This window comes from Parasteatoda tepidariorum, chromosome 5 (assembly GCF_043381705.1).
Source record: "Parasteatoda tepidariorum isolate YZ-2023 chromosome 5, CAS_Ptep_4.0, whole genome shotgun sequence".
NCBI lineage: Eukaryota > Metazoa > Arthropoda > Arachnida > Araneae > Theridiidae > Parasteatoda > Parasteatoda tepidariorum.
The window spans coordinates 88,411,974-88,435,084 of NC_092208.1; the positions used below are offsets into that span (position 1 = coordinate 88,411,974).

The 23,111-nt window shown below is 27.6% G+C and overlaps 1 protein-coding gene across 1 annotated transcript in view; it reads right to left on the reverse strand.

Moving 5' to 3' along the window:
- Positions 1 to 809: 809 nt before the first annotated feature.
- The window catches only part of LOC107445409 (sorting nexin-14), a gene marked incomplete in the record, with an annotated part of 52,128 nt that continues 29,826 nt past the window's right edge, over positions 810 to 23,111 (reverse strand). The window contains 11 exon segments of the mRNA XM_043039665.2: positions 810 to 1,012; positions 3,670 to 3,749; positions 5,389 to 5,453; positions 5,532 to 5,562; positions 8,771 to 8,935; positions 11,553 to 11,676; positions 14,053 to 14,107; positions 14,346 to 14,416; positions 16,201 to 16,241; positions 17,582 to 17,684; positions 21,536 to 21,683. Of these exon segments, the coding sequence (XP_042895599.1) occupies positions 917 to 1,012; positions 3,670 to 3,749; positions 5,389 to 5,453; positions 5,532 to 5,562; positions 8,771 to 8,935; positions 11,553 to 11,676; positions 14,053 to 14,107; positions 14,346 to 14,416; positions 16,201 to 16,241; positions 17,582 to 17,684; positions 21,536 to 21,683 (979 nt within the window).

Genomic DNA, 23,111 nt, shown 5'->3' on the forward strand with positions numbered 1-23,111 from the left:
TACTTTTTAAAATACAAGATATTTACTTTTTACTCGTTACTTTTTTTAAAAATACTTGTACTTTTACTCGTTACTTTTTAAAAGTAACGTTGCCATATATGGTTATTGCATGAATTGAGTGAATTTAATAAATCAAATAGTAATACATTAAACTGTATAAATAAAAGTGAATTTTAAGCTTTTATTGGGGTGATTTTATGAGACAATCAAATTTGTATCTTCAATGGTAACAAAGGCATAAAAATCATAATTATGCTTAGTATGTTTTGAAAGGAATAAAAACAGTGGAAGATTAAGTTGTCTTTAAATCTATTATCAAATAAGTTATTTCATGGCACATTCGGAGCGGATATGAGTGTGGGACGAGCTATTTTCAGCACTTCAAGGGATACGTGCTGGTGATATTCAAGCGATTTTTTTCTAAAATTTTAAATATTTCAAGTTTCAAAAAATTCATTTATCACTAAAAATTTGAAAATTACCTTGGGATTTCCACAAAAAATATCAAAATCTATAAAAAATTAAGTAGGATTTTTTTAAGCATTTATGATTTTTAGATGATTATTTAGGATCATTAATGTTGTGTTTATACAATTAAACAAAGATATAAAATTTTTAAGGAAAAAAAAAACGTTAAGCTGTTCATATTAAGGAATAAAATTTAAAAAGGAAAAAAATTCATTAATACTGGAAAAAAATTGTATTTTTCCAACAAGGCACCACAGATGGAAAATAATCAAGGGCTCTAAAAGAGTCTAACAACGATGCATTCAAATTCTTTTCAGACAATAAGAAAAAGAGACGAAATATAATGTGAAAGAATAAATTTAATAGAGTCGAGACAACAAATTTCACCTTATATACATGATAAATATAAAAGACTAGTCAGTTAGGAATGTTGACACATCAGTTGCAACTATTGAACAAAAGAGGTTCTTGATTCAGTTCTGTGCATTTCTAAAAGCTCCGGAAATAGTTCAGTGGCCAAAATATCCAGCATCACATAAGATATCTGTAACATTTTTTCATAATATACACTAGTGGTTTGAAAAATTACTTTTTTTTGTAGTTAACCATGAATATTTTTCTATATTTCGTTACAAACTACTTTTGAAATATAGTCATTACTTAACTATTTTTAAGAGATAAATTTTACTGAAGGAATCAATTTACACTTATTAAAACAGTGGCAGACTACAAGCAATCTATACAATTTATAAATAATGGCTTAGAATAATAAATTGAATAATATAAACGAGAAGAGATGTTAAAACAAGTCAATCAATTATTCAAAACTCTTTTTGACGAATTTTTTATTTTTTATACTGTTCTTGATAGGATTATTTAATTTAAGAAATGCTAGAAACTAATCAAATACTTGTGATTTTGTCCAGTGTTTTAAACATTTAACTTTCTCAAAGAGGTAAAGCTATAGCCAAAATTAAATAGCAAAGTTCATCTCTAATTAAAATAATACTCACATATTCATTTAATTTGGTTATGGGTGCACATACGTATAGATATATACTATAGGTAAAGTAAGAAATTAGCTGTTATTCACAATGGCTAGATTAAATGCTAATCATTCTACATGATGGTTAGATTAAAGTCAAGTGCATAATTCTCATTTTGAAATCATTCTGTCACTGCACAAGCTGATTGATTTGCACCAATCAGATTTTAAAAATTATTTGCATTTGAACTTCGTTTCTTCACTGAACTACTGTTAACAAGTAGTTGGCAAGAATCACAACATACTGTTTTATTTTCAACATAGCTCATTACGCTACAAATTACTAAAACAAAAGTAGCGAATACAGTAGTTTTGTTGCTATTAGTACATTAGTTCAGACTACTGGTATACACATTACAATTACAAACGAATAAAATGAAAGTGCTTAATTAAATCAATGTTTCATGAAAAGGTTTATAAGAGTTTCATTATGGATAGATCAAAGAAAAACAGTAACAAGTTAGGAAGTTAGGAAAATGTAGACAACTAAAATAATAAATGAAAGAATTTGAAGGTATGTGCCTCTCTCACTACTCTAGAACAGTTTGTGTTAGGATCTTGAAATTTGGAAAATTGATATGAATAGAATAGTTAATCCCAATTCTTTAAAATTACCATTCTGCGCTGTATCAATTTAAACTACAGATCACTTGTGTTTAATTATTTCAAAGACAACCTCAGAGTTTTAATGACAACTGTATGCTAACATATAGCTCAGTTTAATTAAAAACGAGTTTCACTAAGAGTTTGTTGCATGTAGTTCAGGTGAAAAATTAAATGGCACGTACTGGAAACTTCAACAAAGTAGTATTTGGAAAACTAGTGGAAACCACATGTTTGTTTAGTTTATAGTTACACTTGAAACATGTTTCTTTAAACCAAAATTACAAGGAGCCAATAGCAACTGATATTAAAAAAAATTACATACTGAAGTGACAATTAACCAGAAAATTGATTTATAACATTAAAAACTTGACTATCACGAGTTGACCCTGATCGCTTTAAGGCATAAATTTCATTATCAAATGGCATTAACCGTAAATGCTAATATTTTTTATGAGTTTAGGTTCTGAAGATATGTTTTCCTTATTACATTAATGCGTAAGCCAGAATGGCCTGGTTGATGGGGCGTTGCACTCACATTTGTGAGATCAGGAGTCGAATCCCTGTGTATTAAATGATGACTGGTGTACGTTAAATCCCCCCAGTGTCATAAAGTCCTTCAAGTTCTCATAACAAATCAATACCTCTGGGTTTACTGATTCAGAAGTACCCTTGCTTTCTGGATTGGGTTCAAAATTACAAGGTTACGGAGTCGAACATTAGTAGTCGTAAATGCAAAATTGGGTCAGCTGTTCAATATCGGTAATAAAATAAAATATATTAATGTAAAATTCTGAGAAGAGAAATAAAGAATAATAAAGAGAAATGTATTAATTTTGAATTTCATAATTAGCTTTTCAGTTTAATGTATGGTTTTAGAGTTTTCAATAATACCGTTTCATAAATTATTTACAAATTTGCATTCCATATGAAGAACATAGATTCAGATAGTTTTTTCCATAAAGGAGGGGTAATTGTGATTCCAACTCAAAAATCCCGAAAATTTCTTGAGTAAAATCAGTAATGATGCATTTAAAAAAATTAATGTCTTTATAAATTTAAATCATTGATATTTTCCAATATGAAATAAATTATTTGCAGCATAATTTAAATTAATAATTATGTATAAGTTAACATTTGTTGATAATCATGTTAATTATTCAACCAGAAAAAATATTTACAAATGAGAGAGATGCCAAGTAAAAATTGTAGTTCTAATATATTTAAATAAAATATACAAGAACTTTTATACCTAAATGCGATCAATGATTTATTGAAATTTTTGGAATTTGGATTTCCGTATCACAACTAGCAAAAAATCCAGATTTTTCCGGAGCATAATCATCTCTGATAAGTAATAAAGCATCGATTTTTTTATGGCAATAAAAAATCTATTTGAAGCCACACTAACATATTTCTGACTTACACTACTCTAGAATAATAATCAAATTATACTTAGATTAATAAAGTTAGTAGGAACTAAATAAAAAAAGAGATGAAACAAAAACCTTTTCAAATTAATACAGAAGAATTTTTTTGGAAGACCAATTTACCTGTTTATTAAGAAGTGGATATTGGAGGATCTCAAACATTAAGTTTATGCTTTCATCAAATTTTTTTGTCAGCATAAAACCTAAAATATTAAAAAAAAAACTGCACATTTACAAAACTATGAAAAATAGTACAAACAATTTATACGAAATTTTTTTTTCAAAGAAGCATATATCTACCAACTCTGGGTTATACAGGAAGATTTTTGTTTAAAGATGTGGCAAAATTTATGCTTTGATATTCCATTCTTGACTACATGAATTTTAATTCAAATGACATTCTGACCACAACTGTATCTAATTGATTTAAGTTTTAAGAGTAGACAAAATTTGAAAAATTTCCAATTGCAGTTATCAATGTAATATTTATTTCCCTACCACTAGGAAAAAAGTTTCCTCAAAAAGTGCATATGCTGCCTGCTATTTTGCTTTTACTTAGATCAAAAAAAGTTATCCAGGGCATTAAAAGTTATCTTATGTCTTAGATCAAAAAAAGTTATCTTTTTAAAATCATTTTTACTTGCATATATTATTTTTTATATAAGTGCAGTATAAATGGACTTTAATATTTAAGCAAATTAATTTTTAAAAAACCTATGTGACTCTTTAATAAATTGACAAATATAAACTTAAAGAAGTAAAATACGATAGGTAAATCCTTCAACTTTTACGATACAAGTGCATTTAGGAGACAAACTTTGAAATAAAGCTTTAAAGTATTTAACTACCTGCAAAGCTTATGTTTCTGAAAATAATATTTTTAAGAGTCTGGCAGGATTGGATACTTGACATTTTTGTTTTTCCTAAAATTTTCAGTATATCTTCTTCATGTAAAACTGTTACACATGTTATTTTTATTTTTGTAAAAATAATTTTTCTCTCAAAGTTTTAGGGTTTCAAAACTGCAGATGGTCTGAAATTTTGAGAAAAAACACATCAATTGACAAGTGGAAATACTTTTGTTTTATTTTTGCAAAAAAAATTTTTCTCTCAAAGTTTTAGGGTTTCAAAACTGCAGATGGTCTGAAGTTTTGAGAAAAAACACATCAATTGACAAGTGGAAATACTTTTTGTGAAACGAGTAAAACACGGCACTTATTCACTTGTTCCACAAAAAATATTCCCACTTGTAAATTGATGTGTCTCTTTAAAAATTTCAGAGGATCTTCAGTTTTGGCCCTTAAAATTTTGTGAAATATTTTTTGCAACAATAAAAAAAGTAAGTGTTTAACAGTTAAAGAAAAATAACTTGAAGATTTTGCAAAAATAAAAAATGTCAATATTAAAGCTACATTGATTTGCTTGATTTTTTTTAAAAAAAACTAACAAAAACTGAATCTTAAAAAGTATAAATTTCCATGTTTTGTTCAGGGGCTAACATTTTTAAAAATTAAACTATGGGAACCTTAAGCTTTTAATAACATAAGTTCTGGCTTTAAATAGATGGCAGACACCTTTCTGTTTTTATGAAAGTAGAGCCCTTAAATGAAAAATTTGTCACTTCCACTAACGTTGTGTATATAAATATTAAGGAATAATATAAAATGTTAAGGAAAAAAAAGAAAAGAAAACATGTTGTTCACTTTTAGGAATGTAATTAGAAGGGAGAAAAATCATATTAAATTTAATCATATAGGTAAAAATATCGGTTATTCCTCATTGTAGGAGGCACCAGGGATGCATTTAGTAATAATTGTGTTTAATTTGAGAAAAAACACTTACGGGGAAAGAAGTCTTTGGTTTGCCGCAAAGCATGTCGTGCTCTTTCTGCTTTTTGTCTTTTGGATCTGAAAAAAAGGTAACAATTTATTAAAAACATATTTTCATCAAATTTATATATAGTGCAATGAGTGAGAGTGTTTTACCTTGGAGGATCATCTTCAAAGAATAGAGCATCTGAAATTAAAGAGAGAGGAGAGACTTATTTGGAAGTTAAACTTTTTTTACTTTTAAATGCAAAATAGTTTAAATTTAAAAAGTAAAGTAAAATAAAATGTAAAGTTATAAATTACTAATAATAAAATATAAATTGATTTATAAACATAGATGGCAGATACACTATTCATTTAGCTTTCACCTTAAAATCTAGGAAGGAACTTAGCTATTTATCACTTTCATTTTAGAAGTGTTCCTGTATTTTACATACAGTTTGGGAGAGGAATGTTTATGGATCTATGATTAAGTAACGACTGTGTCAAATTTTGTACGTATCCTAACTTCAACTAAAGTTAATTTATTTTCAGTCAGGTAGGTATTTTATTTACGTTGCACTAGAGCTGCACAATGGGCTATAGGCGACAGTCTAAGAAACATCCTCTCCTCTCCCAAATTTTGATCCTCTTCAGAGAGGAAGGCTTCCCTGCTTTGGTAGTCGACAACCTGCATGTGGGAAGTCGAGCACTTTATGGTAGAACAGTTTAATGAGGACCTATAACGTGCAACCTCGGTCTCTACGCAGGTTGATCAGAGTGGTCACCCACCCGTTTACTGACAGCAGAAAGTGATGCTTGACCTCGGTGTTCTGCTGGGAAGCGTTTCTTTACAATCAGTCCACTGCGGAACTTATTTTTGGTCAGACAAAAGCGCATAAATTATCGTTCAAAAGAGACAGAGAAGAGATTTTCCATTGTTATAAATGTCATACTGAGTTACTTAGAACATCCACAATAATCTAAAGACACATACAAAAAAAATTATTTTTTATTTAATGCTATTAAGCAAACGCAATAAAGAGCCAAAATTCTCAATAAATGTACTTTATTTAAAAAATTACTCTTTGTAGTGAAATTTAAAATGAAAACGACAACCTTTAAGAGCACTGGCATCACATTATGTAAGCCAATCAAAAAGAGGCAGCAATGAAATCAAACCAATATTAAAGTTGCGACAGAGAGAACCATTAATGGTCTAATATTACTGTTTTAGTAAAGGAATCTGAAAATTTAAATTTTTTAACCTACTTTTTCATTAGTGTAGTTTAGTTTGACAATTATGGATACTATTTCTGCTAAAAAAAATATTTCACCTAATACATAATTTAGATTTTATAGATGAAAGTAGATGTTCAGTAAGTAGAACCCTTGTGACTCAAACAGGTGGCAATGAAATCCAACAAAAATAAAGTTTGAATGGTCAAAGATACTGTTTTAGTAAAGGAATCAGAAAATTTTATATTTTTGTTTTTTTAATCCACTTATTCACTGGTGTAGTTTAGTTTGACAATCATGGATACAATTCCTGCTAAAAAATATATAAGGTAACAGGTAAGTTAGATTTTATTGATGAAAGTAGAACCTTTGTAACTGGAATAAGGTTTGGTCCTACTTATTTCGAATAATCTAAGATCATCAGATTTCATGGATAAAAAGCAATGTTTAGCAGGTCTAGTTTCTGCAATCCAAAGGAATTTTGATTTCAATTTCCTCATATATGTAAACCATTACCTAAAATGCCCATAGAGAGCCAGAGGAGGTATGGAGATTAAGACTCCATAATTTTGTGACCAAAAGCTTGCTGGTGGCAGTGCGGTTAGCAATGCATATGGAATCCTTAAAGATAATCATAGACAAATTGGTATCCATCAATCTGAAGCTAGTTGGGCTTCCAGCTGCCACCGGGGATTGAACCACAGTCCTTCACAATGACATATTAACCAGTGAGGCATAATTATTTTAGATTGTTAGGTGTATATGCAGAGTTAGAGTACATATTGAGAGATGGCATGTTGATTTAACAACAACCCAAAACTTTTATTAGAACTAAATGATCAGAGTATTTATATATCATTATACAGTGAAACCTATTAGGAGTGACCATTCTCTGCTCCACAGTAAAGTGGTAGTTAATGGAGGTTATCTATGGTCATTCTCAGGGGTTATCTCCAGTGGATTCACAATGTTATCGAAGGCACATAAATTTTCAAAGGCAATTTTAATTTTACTCAGTGCCATTTCCTCGGTGTGGAAATGCCATTCGTGTTGGCGCCTTGAAAACTGGATTGATGAATAAAATTTAGTGTCAATAAAAATTATTCCTAATGACATAATTACCTGAATGATAGAACTATTTTAAATAAATGAACAATTATGTTTTCATTTAGTTTTATATTACAGAAATTGTTAGAAAAAAATCATTAAAATTAGAGGTTTGTTTCAGATGCTCAGTTTTTTCAAAAATAGCTTTTTTTTCTTATTTAACTTTTAACTTTAAAACTAAATCATAATAGAATCGTCTATAGAGTGCTCTGAATCTCTGTCAATTTATTTCAGAGATCGTTAAAAAGAGCTCTTTAAATTAGAGTCTCACACAAATATTTTGAATACATTTGAATTTACTTATTTGTTTTGTTATTTTTATTTTAATATTCTTTTGAGTTTCCGTATTTGAGCTTTTACACATTTGGTGCAGAGGTTTGTCTGGTTGCTAGGACAGATTTTGATGATCTCTGCGTGGTTATGTATAATTTGAATATTAATTAAATAGATGAGCATGATCTAATATCACAGCAAACACATTTAATGACAACCTGACAAGATACAGAAGCTTAAACTAAACATAAACAGTTAATACAAAGTTACAGTTAACCTAGCTGATGCCACAGTATCTCCTGGAGGTTTCACTGCAAAATTAAAATAAAACGTGCGATAGTGTTTAATTTCTTGCGAAATTACATTAAATAAGCAACAAGCTTAACATAAAAAGGCAAGCAATGATATATCAAAACATCTCAGACTTTTATACAAAACTGTACTTGGGTCATAAACTAATTTACAATACACTGAGCATTTTGCAAATCATTAAAGAAAAGAGCAAGTAAAAAGTTTAGTTTCAACCTTACTTCCAAAATACTTTTCTTTTTTGAAAACATAATAGGTATGAAATTTTTTCATAAAAAATGCCACAACCTCAAACTTAATATTCAATGAGTTAGAAAAAGCATAATACAGGAGAAGATCTGACTGATTAGTCAAAGTAATAAATAATTCAAACCAGATAATAAAAGTTTTACTGTACTTGAGATGGGAATCAATGGCAAATATTTATGAAGGTACAACTAAATTACATTAATTATCTCAAAACACATTTTCCAAAAATAAACTTTTACCTCTTAACAAGTTCAAAAGTTGTGCTAAACGCTGAGGTTTGAATGCTTGTTGCAGTTTGACATCCAGGTACCACTCAATGCCAGCCTGAAGCGTTTGTCTCAGTAGAATGTCGCAAGTGGCCAGCAGTTGGACGATCAAGTTGGGAACACGAACCACCTCAATAGCTGTGATCAAAAAAGAAACAAAACTTGAGATTTTCAAGTCTATCATCACAACCTTTTATATCATTTTTTAATTTTGAAGTCATAATTATATTTTAACCTTTTATATGGAAATTGTTTTTTTACTAATGTTATGCTAAAATATTTTTGGGGTTAAGATTGATCATTGAAAAGAAATTTATTTAGCTCAAGCTAAAATTAATTTGATTTTTGAATGCATTTTATTTGAACTTCTTTTCTTATAAATAAACAAATTTATAAATTCTGTGTATGTGTTGACCTCTCTTCTTGATCTCCCGCTAACCGTTACTATTTACATTCATGTAAACAAACACCTTCACTGATATTCTTTTAATTTCAAAAGAATATCATAATTAATTTCAAGTTTTTTGATTTCTAAATAAAATCATAATTTCATTTTAACCCTTTATACGGCTATTGTTTCTGATTAATGTTATGTTAAAATATTTTTGGGATTAAGATTGATCTTTGAAAAGAAATTTATTTAGTTTATTAGCTAAAACTAATTTGATTTTTAAGTTAATTTTACTTGAACTTCTGTGCTTATAAATAACCCAATTTATAAATTCTGTGTACATAACTATGAATTCTGTGTAAGTTCTATCTTCCCTTCTTGAACTCACGCGAACCTTTACTATTTACATTTATGCAAACAAACACTTTCACTGATATTCTTTTGTATTTTCTGAAGTTATCAGCAGATGGCCATACAAATCATGGATGGGAACGTAACCTCACATGAAAATTTAAAACTTCCTAAAGCCATATATAAGATTAACAAATGCCAACAAAAACCCTTTTTTAGTGGTTTTAATTTCAAAATAAATTCATGAGTTTTTTAAACTTGTGTCATAGTTTTTTTTCTATTTTTAAGTAAAATATGAGATAGTATAAAATTTATTTGCTGCATTTGATTAGCAATAAGATCCATTAAAATTTTTCTTCCAATGTAAAATTAATTAATGTATTTAATGAATAATATTCATTAACTAACTTTTACAAATGCAGTTTAGAGATTAATCCAAAAATTTATTTCAATGAAGGTTGGTCACTAAATTAAGTTATGATAAAAATAATAATATATTATAATTATAATACAATTTTCAGAAAAAACAAACAGATATTTATGCTTAAATTATTAAAATGTCAACTTTTCGCAAAACAAATTTCTGGAAAAACTAAGTGATTGCCCCATAAACACAATTTTATTTCATGAACATATTGTAATATTGCAAAAAAAACCCAGTTTTTTTAAAAATATGCAATCTAATATTTATTATTCATTTAGAGCATTCAAACAGCTTATCATGTTTTTCAGAATAGTAAAAATAATAAAATAAGCTTTTTATCCTTCTTCGAACCAGTTGCAATATGATATAACAAATGAATTAGTGTCCACCAACGATTAAAATTTTTAATTTACAAAATTTGTTTAGGGGGCTATTCATAAATGATGTCAGGCTTGTAAGGGAAGGAGGACTAACCAGAAGTGTGACATCTTACAGTTTGGTTAAAATAAAAACATTTAAAATTAGCAAATTAGATATTTTTGAATCAAAGCAAAGACACTTTATAATAACTGTTATGCTTCCTAAATCTCGAACGCATCCCTGCTTTACATGTGCAACGGATGATGCAGTATGAGAGTCAAAGATATGAGACTGGTTCATGGCTAAGGTTATGCAGCTTCACTTGATGAAATATCATTTAATGAATTATGAAGCTAAATCTATTCATTTGAAACTATCTTAAAGTGTTCAAAACCATTCTGTCAACAGCCCAAAACTCTTCTAAATCCTAAAATTCAATTTAAGTAATTCTAAGAGTTTGAGGAGTTAGCAATAAAGTATGGTGTAAAATTAACTAAGTATTAGTGAAACTTTTTGTATTAAAAATTGAAATTAAAAAAAAAAATTCAAATACACAAAACACTTTTTGTATTTTGTATATTTGAATAAAAATTTAATTACAGTTGTTTTCAACTATTCTGTTATAAAGTTTAAAACTAGATGCTGTAGAGTAGTTTTATGTAGTCAATGCATAATAGTTAAAAAAAACTATCAGGCATAATATATTTAAAAGTTTATAAATTCTATATTTTTGAAGTATATTTAAGAAATAGCTGCTTTTATTGGAAATATTCGAACTATAATGAAATTTAAGAACAAAGTTTTACCGATTGAATTCTATACAATAACTTCATACAATTATATATTTTATAATTTAGTAATATAATCTTAACACAATGAAGTCTGAGATTTCAATGGAGTGTATATTTAAAATTAAATATCAATAGAATATAGCAGGATTTTTCTTATATGCAATAAGTACATTTAGAGCTTAAATGTGTTAATTTCTTTCAGAATTATATGTTTTTGGCACTTTAGCATAGTTTTGGAGTGTAAATCGCATGTGCTCAATCCAAAACTAGTTTAGAATATCCAAAAATATCATTCTATTTCTGATATAAACTTGTGAAGGTTTAGTCATCTAGGATCAGGCTCCTTCAAAATAAAATAATTAATTCAACAAGATAATTGATTTTAGCTTGTCTGACATGCAAGTTAACAGATAGTGAAATAATTTGAAAGAGCTTTACCTATATACAAAATGTAATCATAAATTTCTTTCAAGTCTACAACGGATACAATTGAACCTCCACTGAACTTGCTTTGCTTCATACTCAAGCTTGCAAAATTGTCTTTATATAGTCCTGAAACTAGCTGAAGAACAAATACATTAATCAATGAAAGTTTTAAAAACATACAAACTGAAGAGAAATAAAAACAGTTTTCAATGCAAATTATTGTATGATATAAGGTTAATAAAATTTTCATCTATAACTGTTAATTATGTGCCATATTTTTTTATTCCGAAGTATAATTTTCTTCAAATACATTTTATTATTTTTTTAAATCCAGTCAATCTTTCATTTTTTTATAATTAACAAATTAATAAAATGAGTTTACATAAAATTATAATAATTATACATTTACTAAATGAAAGGATCTTTTTTTATACTTTTAAGAAGAACAAGGGGGAAAAACAGTGATGTAAATTAAAGTTGATTCTGAGAAAACAAATTTTTACACTGGAAGTGTTTTTTTACAGCACAGCCCATCTTCGCAAAATAATAACTCTCGAGTAGGTGGGCATACCGATTTTTAATGTTTTTGATTTGCCACAATTTAGTAATCCTTAAAATGCAACAGTTTAATAATTTTTATGAAAATAGTCAGTCAAAATTTTTGTAAAAAAAAGAAAGAAACTTTTCTTTCCTCTTTAATCATTAATACTAAATAAGAAGAAACCATAAGGTTTGGTAAGCAGAGTGAACAGGGGGCCGAGCATACAAAAAAATAACGGTTAACAGCTTATTTGTGGTAAAACAGACTCAAACAGTGAAAAAAATGAGCTTGTAGATAGTTATTGTTATAATCCGGGTTTCCACTCAATTTCAGAAAAAAAAATTCCTCGACTTTTCCAGATATTAGATTTTGTGAGCAAAAACACATTAGAATTAAAGTGAAATTCACTAAAAAATGGAACTTTATATAATAATTGTAATAGATGCAGGGCGAGATTAAGCGCACGTGGGGCCCTAGGCCATTCAAATTTTTGGGGCCCTTAGATTAAAATTTTTTCTCGTATATTTTTTATTTATTCAAATATAAAAGTATTTATAAATCTTTTCATTTAAGAAAGCAAATTTAAAATAAAAACAAATAATAATAAATTAAATTTTACTTTATTTTATTAAATTAGAACTAAAAAATAATCATAACATTTTGAAAAAATTTAAAAAAATCATTGTTTTTCTTAATTTTTTAAAATGTATTTTCAAATAATCCATTTTAAGGGGGCCCCTAATCATTGGTGGCCCCAGGCCATGGCCTAGTCTGGTCTAATGGGTAATCCAGCCCTGAATAGATGTTAGAATTAACTAGAATCTCAATAATTGATTATTGCTACTTAAAATTCTAAGACTTGGTTATTTTTCAGGTATGAAACAGGAATTTTCCAGCTTTTTGTAAAAAATTTCAAATTTCCTTGATTTTTAGAGTTAAATTAAAATTCCCCGACAATTTCAGGTTCTATCTGATTTCGTCAATATTACAAAAAGCAAAAAGGATTTGCTGTTATGCCAAGTTAAGATAAAGGGAGAAAAAGTTAAGATCAGATGAAGGGAGTTTCATGGTGAAATTGAAATAAAAATTAAATAAAAAAAATTAAAAAAATTTTTTTTGAATGAAGTTATTCAATTAATTTGAATTGAACAGCTCCAGTTAATTTTTTTATTTGAAGGTGAGGGACTAAAAACAATTATCCTTATGTGATCAACAAATTGTGTCAAATATTGCAAAATTAGAAAATAATTGCAAAAACTAGAAGAAAATATGCAAGTTTTATGATGCAATTTTAAAAATAAGAAAATCTTTGATGTTGAAAAAAAATAGTTATTGACAAAACATACTTACTCGGTGTAACTAATAATATAATTAAAGAGGTTAGCAAAAAGAGGTCCGAATTGATATTAGAAAGCATCAACTTTAGAAGCTTAGTAGCAGGAAGATGTTTAAGAAACATATGCCACTCAAAATTTTTACTTTTTATGACTTCGCAGAAAAAAAATTATGCTTTATAAGCTGATTTTATTAAATTAAGTTTTTGAAGCGTAATATAATAAGTAGAGTTGTGATGGCTCAGGGGATACAGCATTCACCTAACACTGAAGTGAACCAGGTTTGAATCTCAGAGATGGCTAATCGATATGAATTCAGCATCCGGCTTGCACCCCGACCACAGTGCTGACATAAAATATCCTCAGTGGTAGACAGATCATGAGTTAGAGTCCCCTTGACTTCAGGCTAACTGTGGGAGGCTTTCTCCTCCATGTAACACACATGCAGATTAGTTCCATGAAAAAGTCCTCCACAGAGACAAATTTCTCCGAATGCATGATACAGGAATTCCCTTATTTTCTAGATTGATTTCAAAATTAAAAGGTTATGGTGTTGAACATTAGTAGTCACAAATTCGAAAAATTGGGTTGGCGATTATAAAATATAACAAGCAGCACAAACAGAATAGATATTTACTTTTTCTCCCAATGCTTTACTTGGCTCTTCATAAATTTCTTTCCACACTTCTTTACTGGAATAGAAAAAACATTAAGCGTTGAGCATTATTTTTTACAACCACATTCTTATGTTAATAAAAACAAATTTATATGCATTGCTTTTTTAAACATTTTATTTTTATTCTATTGCATGAATGACAACTGCAAATGAAGTAAAAATAATTACAATGTTAATTGATTATACAAGGCACATCTGAAATTTTATCAGAGTAAACTCAGATCATATATTAAGGTGGAAAAAATAATGAGTACCTAGCTTTAGGTTTAGCTGCTTCTGTAGACTGAATAAAAGCTTGCAAAAATGGAAGTAAATGCTGTCCTTTCTAAGCAAATAGAAAATAGTATAAATAAAAAATAGACAGAAAAAAATGAAAAAATCAATGATTCAGGTACATTAATATTATTTCAAAAGAACATACTTTTAAGAAAATTGTGGAATTTATGTTATGACCCTTATAGAGTCACAACGTCGTTAATGCTGGAAACACGACAATGTGGAGCCTTTTTCATTTATTGTTTTTTAGTAATTTCAAAAATAGTAGCAATAGTAAAAAATACAAGTAGTTTTGTTTTTCAGAAACTCCAACTTTAAATAGTGCACTTTCTGACTTTTCCCACTATTTAGGATGCTTGTTTCTTCATTTAGGTTTTAACGCCATAGGAGTGTAAACATTGGAATTTATACCTAGAATGACAGTATGTACTTTTGCAATAATACAGAGAAATTTGCCTCTTTTGAAAATCTCTGCAACATGTATTTTTAGAATTAAATTATAATTTCAGATATATCTTCTATAAATGTGTTAATTTTATGTAAATAGAGGACCTGAAAGATGAAATTTAGTTTCAGAACTTCAAACTTACATAAAAATGTTGCTGAAACCCATGGAGAGTGGGTTAATATGGTACAACAACATTCTCAAAAAGATGGTACAAATACAAGGTAGTGTAAAGGAAACCTTGAGCAAATGTATATCAAAAGACGTGTGGAGTATTGATTGTAATGAAAATTTTAAAAAACGAAAATACAGTGCCCACGGCATTATAAAATCACTCTTCTGGGGACATTTGATTTCATAAATCTACTGATTTTATAAACAGGTTTTAACCTTACATATACATTAAAAGCTAAACCATTTACTACATTCAGATTTGAATTTACTATTTATTATATTTTACACTTTATTTATTATAACTAATAAATTTGCTATATATTTTGAGTTATTTGTTTGGATAAATGTTCAAAGTTCTAAGAGCAACTACCTCTCTTAACAATCTATTTTTCGTAACATAGGATGGTACTCTGCAAGAATTTTTATGGTATTTCGTAAATTTGAATAATTTAAGACATATTTTTTTGAAGTTCATTCCACAAGGATATAAAAAATTAAGCTCTTATAATAAAAAATAAAGTGAAGTTTTAATTTTACGCTATCTGGCCGAAAAGATTGAATTAAAATATGGCAAAAATTTAAAAAAGTTTTAAATAATAATTTTTTAAAAACTTTATAAATGTTTATTTTGAATAAAAAATATTAAAAATCAATTTTATATGAAACATATATATATTTCATATTAAATATATTTCTTATCAAAATATGCTAAATTTATTTCATATATGATACAGCATTTTCAATAAAGAAATTCATAAGAAATCTACACTGGAAAAAAGAAGGATTTTATTGGTAAAATTTTGGCAGACTGGTTGAGTTAGATGCAATGAAAATAGTAATGAAGTTTCTGATGATAATATTATTTGTTTAGGACTTTAATCTGATATGTTATGATTTTCTTGGTTTTTTATTTATTTACCTTTAACAGAATAATTTAGGCTGTTGGAGAAAGATTTAGTACTAACTACGTACATATTTTTGTAAGAAAAGCAGAATTACAAAAATAAGCCTCTTGTTAGAATTTTACCATTTTAGTACGGTTTTAAGAAACCAATGCAAAAAAGCAAAATAATAACAATATAGAAATTATTACATATGTGGATTATAAAGCGAAAGAGGGTATAACAGTAAAAATATTTGAGAGTTGAGAGATTCTATACTTGAAGGAATTAACCATAATTTAGTTGAAAGAAATTTAAAAAAAAGTATTTTACCTCCTTTATTAATTTCATCGGTACTGTTTTAATCATTTTTCCTGAAAAAGAAAAAACAAACACACATATTAATAAACACATATCACTAACACAAAATTTTAATAGTTTTTAAGGGTTAACTCAGAAATATGCTGTTCAGTACAAACGGTATTTAAAGTTATAAAATTAGACAAAAAAAAAACTTTTTTAAATAAACATACCTTATTTTCAATGGATTTAGGTTCATTTACTCAAAATATGGGGAGTAACCGTAATCTGCCAAGTAACATTTAAAGAGATTTACAGTACTTTTTCCATATGCATGGAAATTCTTCTGCCTTAAGAAACTCACAGTGTAAGGAATACTTTAAAGAAACAGTAGCGTAGAGGAAATCATACAAGTGTATACTAAGCAATGGCTCTTAATTTTGCTTATTTAATTTGTAAACTTCATTGGTAAACAATAACCCTGGGCACTTGAGGTTCAATCAATGGTTAAAAAAACGGTTGTAACCACTTCATGTTTAAATGATATAACTTAATATTTAAGCCTTTGAAGGGCCATTTTCTTAAATAATGTTATGTTAAAGTATTTTTGAGATTTTTTTACAAAAAGATATTCATTTAGCTTATTATCTAAAATTATTTTTCTTTTCAAGATCAATTTCCTTTTGGTAGGAAGGTGGATGGGATTTCCAAAATTTTATCGACTGTAAAGAATTGACCATAATCTTTAACTTTTGATCTCATAAATAACCAAACTTATAAATTCTGCGCACTTAACATACAAATAAACACAATGAGAAATGATCAAATGAATAAACACAAGAGAAAATAGATCTCCACTGTTGGCTTCTTTTCTTAAAAATAAACAAACATTTAATAATCTTAAGAAACAATTTTCAAGAATGTCGGCATTAAATATTCAATTTTTTAATGCTATTAAAATGGAAAGAACCTCTTTCATCCGAAAGAAAATTATCACCTCTTGAAAAAAAATTGCATGTATACCAACACTTGTTATTGGAACATATTTAAATTCGGGATTCAATACAAAATTAACAATAATTTTGAAAGAGAAAAACTAATTCTCAAGCAAAATGCTCTTTAAAAAAATCAATTAAAATGCATAAAAATATAACTAAGAAAGGAAAAAAAAATACAAAAAATAATAAAAAATGATCAAAATAATACCCTATAAAGGATAAAATGAAAAAAAAAAATGCATTTAGTTACATTGATTGTAAGATACATCATAGAGAAAAAAAAAACAGAAATAAGAGATTTATGGTGATTGCAAACATCATAAGAGAAAAAAACCCCCAAAATAACAGATCTACTGTGATTGCATACATCACAGAGGAAAAAAAATAGAAATAAGAGGTCTATTGTGATAGCATACCCAATTTGATGTCAGGTAGGAAACTTGTTGTGAAAAGAACAGGACTTTTTAAAAACTGAAAGAGCAACTCACTTCCCTGCAAACCAGGGAGGGCCAACAGGGTCTGCAAAAGTAATACAAATACTTTAGAAATGTAATTATAAACTCATAAGTACATATTTCACATCATACTAAAAGCATATTTATTTTTTAGCTCCTTCTTGTTGTGATCACTAGCCTCCCACCCACAGAATTTCTTACGTAACACATTCCTTGCTCGTCATTGGATATTTAAGTATTTAAGTCTGACTTTGCATAAATAATACTTCGATAAAAATAAAGTTTTAAAAATATATTTAACTTATAAATCCAGAGAAACTTTTGTTGATATGAATTTCGTACAAAGTTGCACCTTGATTTATCTATAATTCATATAATTAATATCAGGGATGATACAGCAAAAACAGAAACTGTATAATTAGAAATGACATTTTATCTCAGGTAAAATAGCTGTTTGGCCTCACTTTGTCTCAGTAAAAATATAGCATTTTCCCAAGGGAAATTTCTAGTTATGGGAATAACTGATCTAACACACGCAGCTTTATAGTTGGTAGATAAATTAAAATACCTGATATGAAATAATAGTAATTCCATGTTTGATACTAAAATCATGTGATTATTAATACTGATACATAAGTCAGGAATAGGATTGGGCGATATAAGAAATTTTACATCGTGATGGATCGTCAGTTTTGCATCGCGATATAGAGATGTATCGCAATATAGTATTTTTGAAATTCATTTATTTGTAAGGTGCAGAAAGTCAGATTTCTATCAAAACTTCATACTCAGATTGATTTAAATCAATTCATGAATTTGATGTACATGTTCTGCTTAAGAAAGATATTAATGTTATATTTTCTAAAAATGATCGCGCAAATAACGAAAGATTTCTTAGTTTAAAGATAAATAATAAAAAAATAAATAAAATTGAAATTTATCAATATATTTACCTAACAATATAGAAAGAAAATTTAAAAAAAAAGTTCGTTAAAAATTATTTGTATGCTTAAAACAAAGTGCTAAATAAATTAATCAAAAAAAAAAAAAAACACTTTTAAAACGCTATTTTTTATCATTACTATTTAACATAAATAATAAAGTTAAATTAAATAATTACCGAATTCTGAACGAAAAAACAAAGTAAGATTTAATTTCTTAAAAATAAAAACAAAAGAATTATGATATTCGATAATATATTCAACCGACAATATTGAAAGAAAATTAAAAAACACGATTATACTCTTTAATAAAACAAAGTGCTAAATGATTTTAAAAAAAGAAGTCGCAATCGCAAACATTACTAATTTTTTTGAATTAACAAAGTTGATTGACTTATGTCCGAATCCAAAAGAGGAAAAATAAGTCTTGTTATAATTTTATTTATAAAAATGAAAATAACTAAAGATTTATAAATTTCAAATCAGTAATAAAAATCCATTAAATTATTATTTTATCCAAAAAGTTTTTAATAAATTAAAATAAAGTAAAAAATAGCCTAACAAATTTAATTACTTTTTAATTTAATTCTTTATGGGCACCTTAAATTAGATTTCTGTTTGTAATAAATTCAATAATGTAAAATAATACTCAAACATATAATATCAAACTTAATTTTCACATTTAAAAATAAAAAAGAAAGTTTTGTTTCAAAAAATATTTTACCTAATTAGTTAAGAAACAAGCAATCACAAAGTCAGTCCCACTGAAAATAATCTACAAGAAACGATATCAAGTCCCGACAAAGGAGAAAAAAAACCTAAGAGGTGCGGAAACGAACATGCGAGATCATGATATATGTTCTCAAAACTGATTCTGATTCCACCGCTCAATCATCAAGACCGTTTTAATATAACGATACGTACATCGCCTTCCCCAGCGCGAGTTGGCATCCTTGCGTGTCTTGTATCGCTATATCGTATATCGGTCGCCTTCCTTACTCGACGGCAAATCAGATTACTGATGCATTGCCTGGAACGAAAGTCAGTGTATCAACCTGCCGATACAGGCGTTAAATCGATATGTCGCAATGTATCGATTTATAGCCTAGTCCTAGTCAGGAATCAATCATAAAAGCGGCTTTTAAATAGAGTGGCTAAATTTGATATAAAATTGTGAAATACAAATCAAGCTGTGCCGTTTTTAAATAGTGTAAATATGATTACATTGTTATATTTTTAAATCACATAAAAACAAATTGTGATGTTTGATTTTTGAATCGGGTGAATACGAATCACAACATTTGATTTTAAAATCGCATGAATATAAATCACAAGCGGTTCCTTTAATTGCATGTATATGCTAAGTGTTATTTGTCTATAAAATTCGGTTGATGTGAGTGTGACTCGGAGGTTGTGATTAAATTGAGATATGTAATTTGTAAATGAAATAAATATGAATAGAAAGACACAATTAATAAAAATGTGAAGTAATAAGACCTTGATCACATGAATATTAACTGTAAAATATGAATTGTGATAAAATTAGTAATTCAAAGAGAACATAAGCAAATCTGTAAACATAAATTTGGATTATCAATGATAAAAATTATATAAACGGAAATGCTAATAACATAAAAGTCTGATTATTATAATAAAATTAAAATAATGAGTAGTTAAGTATTAAGGATAATATAGTTAACACACTGAACGATTTTAAAACTTGGACAAACATTACATATGGAAGCAAAAATAAAATGCATGTACGAAAATAAAGATTATTAGCTAGTAATTTTAAAAGGGAAGCTCTTTAAAGAAATGAACGAATATCTTTTATTGGCATCACAAGAGTGCGGAAATCGCATTGTCGCAGAGAAAAATAAAGTGGAATTTTCTTCAAAAAAGCCTAATTTATCAATTTTCCTAACACTGCAAAAGGATCAACTCATCTCTACAGAAACTACCAGTTTTTTGATACAGAACACAATCATCACTGCCTATGACTGAAAACAGAGGGGTGAAAACTTATTAAAAAAGAGTATCATCTACATGTATCATCATCTACACACAATGGGTTTTGTTTTTAAAGTTATTTTGATTTTGATTGACATTTTCGCAGTTTGACACTAAATCACGCAAGAAAATATTGGATTTTATCGCAAGAAGTATGTTTTGGCACACTTTGTTGCAGCTGTATCCTTTCTGTAATGTAGATTATTACATGATTTACAAAAATTTCAGTACTATTTAGAGCAAATAATTCCTAGAATTTCCCCAGACACACAATTATAAATTTCAGGATTTGCAATTCTAAGTTTTTTATTCGATCATACTTGTAAAACCTTAAAATGCCAAGAAAAAAAATTTCTATAAAGGAGGCAAGAAAAGAATTTCATAACAATGTCTCATTTTCCTGCATAAATTATGTATATTCGGGATTTGGCTAGAAATCAATGTTTTAGAAGCTTGCTTTGAAATTGGTCTTTGAGAATGAATTTAAGGAATAGACTAATTCATTTTATTTTGTAACTGACGATACACAGTTGACTCATGTTTGAGTTTACAGCTATAATAGTAGCCTTACAATTATTTAATGGTAGCTCCATAGCCTTTCAATTTTGAACCAGTCTCAAAAGACAAAGTCACCCTTGGAACAAGCATTGGGATAAACTGGCCTTTGAGGAAGACTTTCTGATGGAAGTATCACGCATTTGCGTTACATGAAGAAGAAACTTTCCCATGGTTAGCCTGATGGCAAAGGGATTCTAATCCATGGTTCGTCTACTACTGAAAATATTTCAGGTTAGCAATGTGAAAAGCTTTACTTTTTACTGCAGCTGGTGTAAGACAGGAGCAGAATTGAAAATGACTAGCAATCGATGGGATTTGACCGCACACCATCTCATTGAGTATTCTATCGTTGAAGCAACCACAGCTCAGATTTGGTCATTGACGATAATAACATTAAAAAAATTACCTGCAAATACTTTTCAAATTCAGGTCTTTTGCTCTCAAGGTAGGCCAATCCTTTGTTTTGTTGTGATCGCTTTGTTGGCAACTGAACAGGAAGTTCTCCATGAAACTCTGTAAGTTTAGCTTCCAACACATAGAACTCATTGTATCGTCTATGTGAGAGAAAGAAAAACAAATTGATTTTTATGTGTGATGCTAAAGGAGTGTACAGGGTGTCCCACAATCACCGCCTTAAATATATATTTAGAATTCCTGCCAAAAATGAAGACAAAAATAGTGATATGAATATTTTTTGTGTTGTGTGTTCTAAAGTGCTATGGATTCCAAATTATGCATTTATAAATGATGAAATTTTAGATCCTCTTTCATTCAAATATTTTAATTAACCTAAAACCACCTTGAAATTTTTTTTTAGAGAAGAGATCAATAATGTGTGTGTGAATTTTAAAATAAAATATATTTATACTTGTATCACTAAAATATTTTATCAAATGGACATATTAAAATTGAGTTTAAATACTATATAGCACTGCCGTTCAAAAAACCCCTTAATTTTAATAATTTATTGATGTTACTTCCATAGTCCAAATGCTTGGATAGGTCTAATCCCAATCACTACAGATAATTTACTGCATATTAATTTGGGCAAAATACTAAAAAGAAATCGTTTTTAAGAAAAAAAACCAAGTAAAATCAACAATAACAACTACATGAACAATAACAACTGAAAATCACATTTTGATAAGATGTAGCGTAATATATTAAATAAAAACAAAATGCAATAATATTTTTAAACATTAAAACCCAAATAAATTTTTTGCCATACAATTTTCAAGTAATTATTGCAAAAACTTAATTCAAATTTCAGACATATTTAAAAATTTTTAAAAAGGTAAAAATTTCAAATAATTAAAATCGAAGCAGTTTTAAATATAAGTATCAAATTCAAAAATTTTAAAGCATGAAAAATTGGTTTATAGAAATATAGGTGTTATTTTTTTCTATATCAATAATTTTATAATTTTTAATGAAATATATAATAAATCTTTTTAAATAAGAAAAAAGAATAAAAATAAATTGGATTTTTTATTAATAATAACAGTGAATTATTTGCATACTTAGCCTGGTTGTAAATTTTAATAATAATGTTTCGTATAGTACATTTCTTATTATTCAAAACAAATATAAAGTTATGTGAAGCATATATATTTTTATGAGCTATTTCTCTACAAAATTTATGTCAGAGAAGAAAAAAAATACCTTTCAACTGTCCAATGCATATCTTCTGGAGTGTCTGAAATTAAGAAAAAATTATTAATTTATGCCAAAAAATAAATTTTACTACAACTTTGAAATTAAAAATAGGAAGAATGATTTATTTTAACATAATCTATTAATGTCAGTTCCTTGTGAAAGGCTATTATATTAAATCTTATTTAATTACCTTTCTTTTCAAACATTATTTTAAGTAAAAAAAAATATTTAATAATTTAAATGAGACTACAACTGATCAAATTGGTGGAGTTTACATAAATTTTTTTTTTTTTTTTTTTTTTTTTTTTTTTTTTTTTTTTTTTATT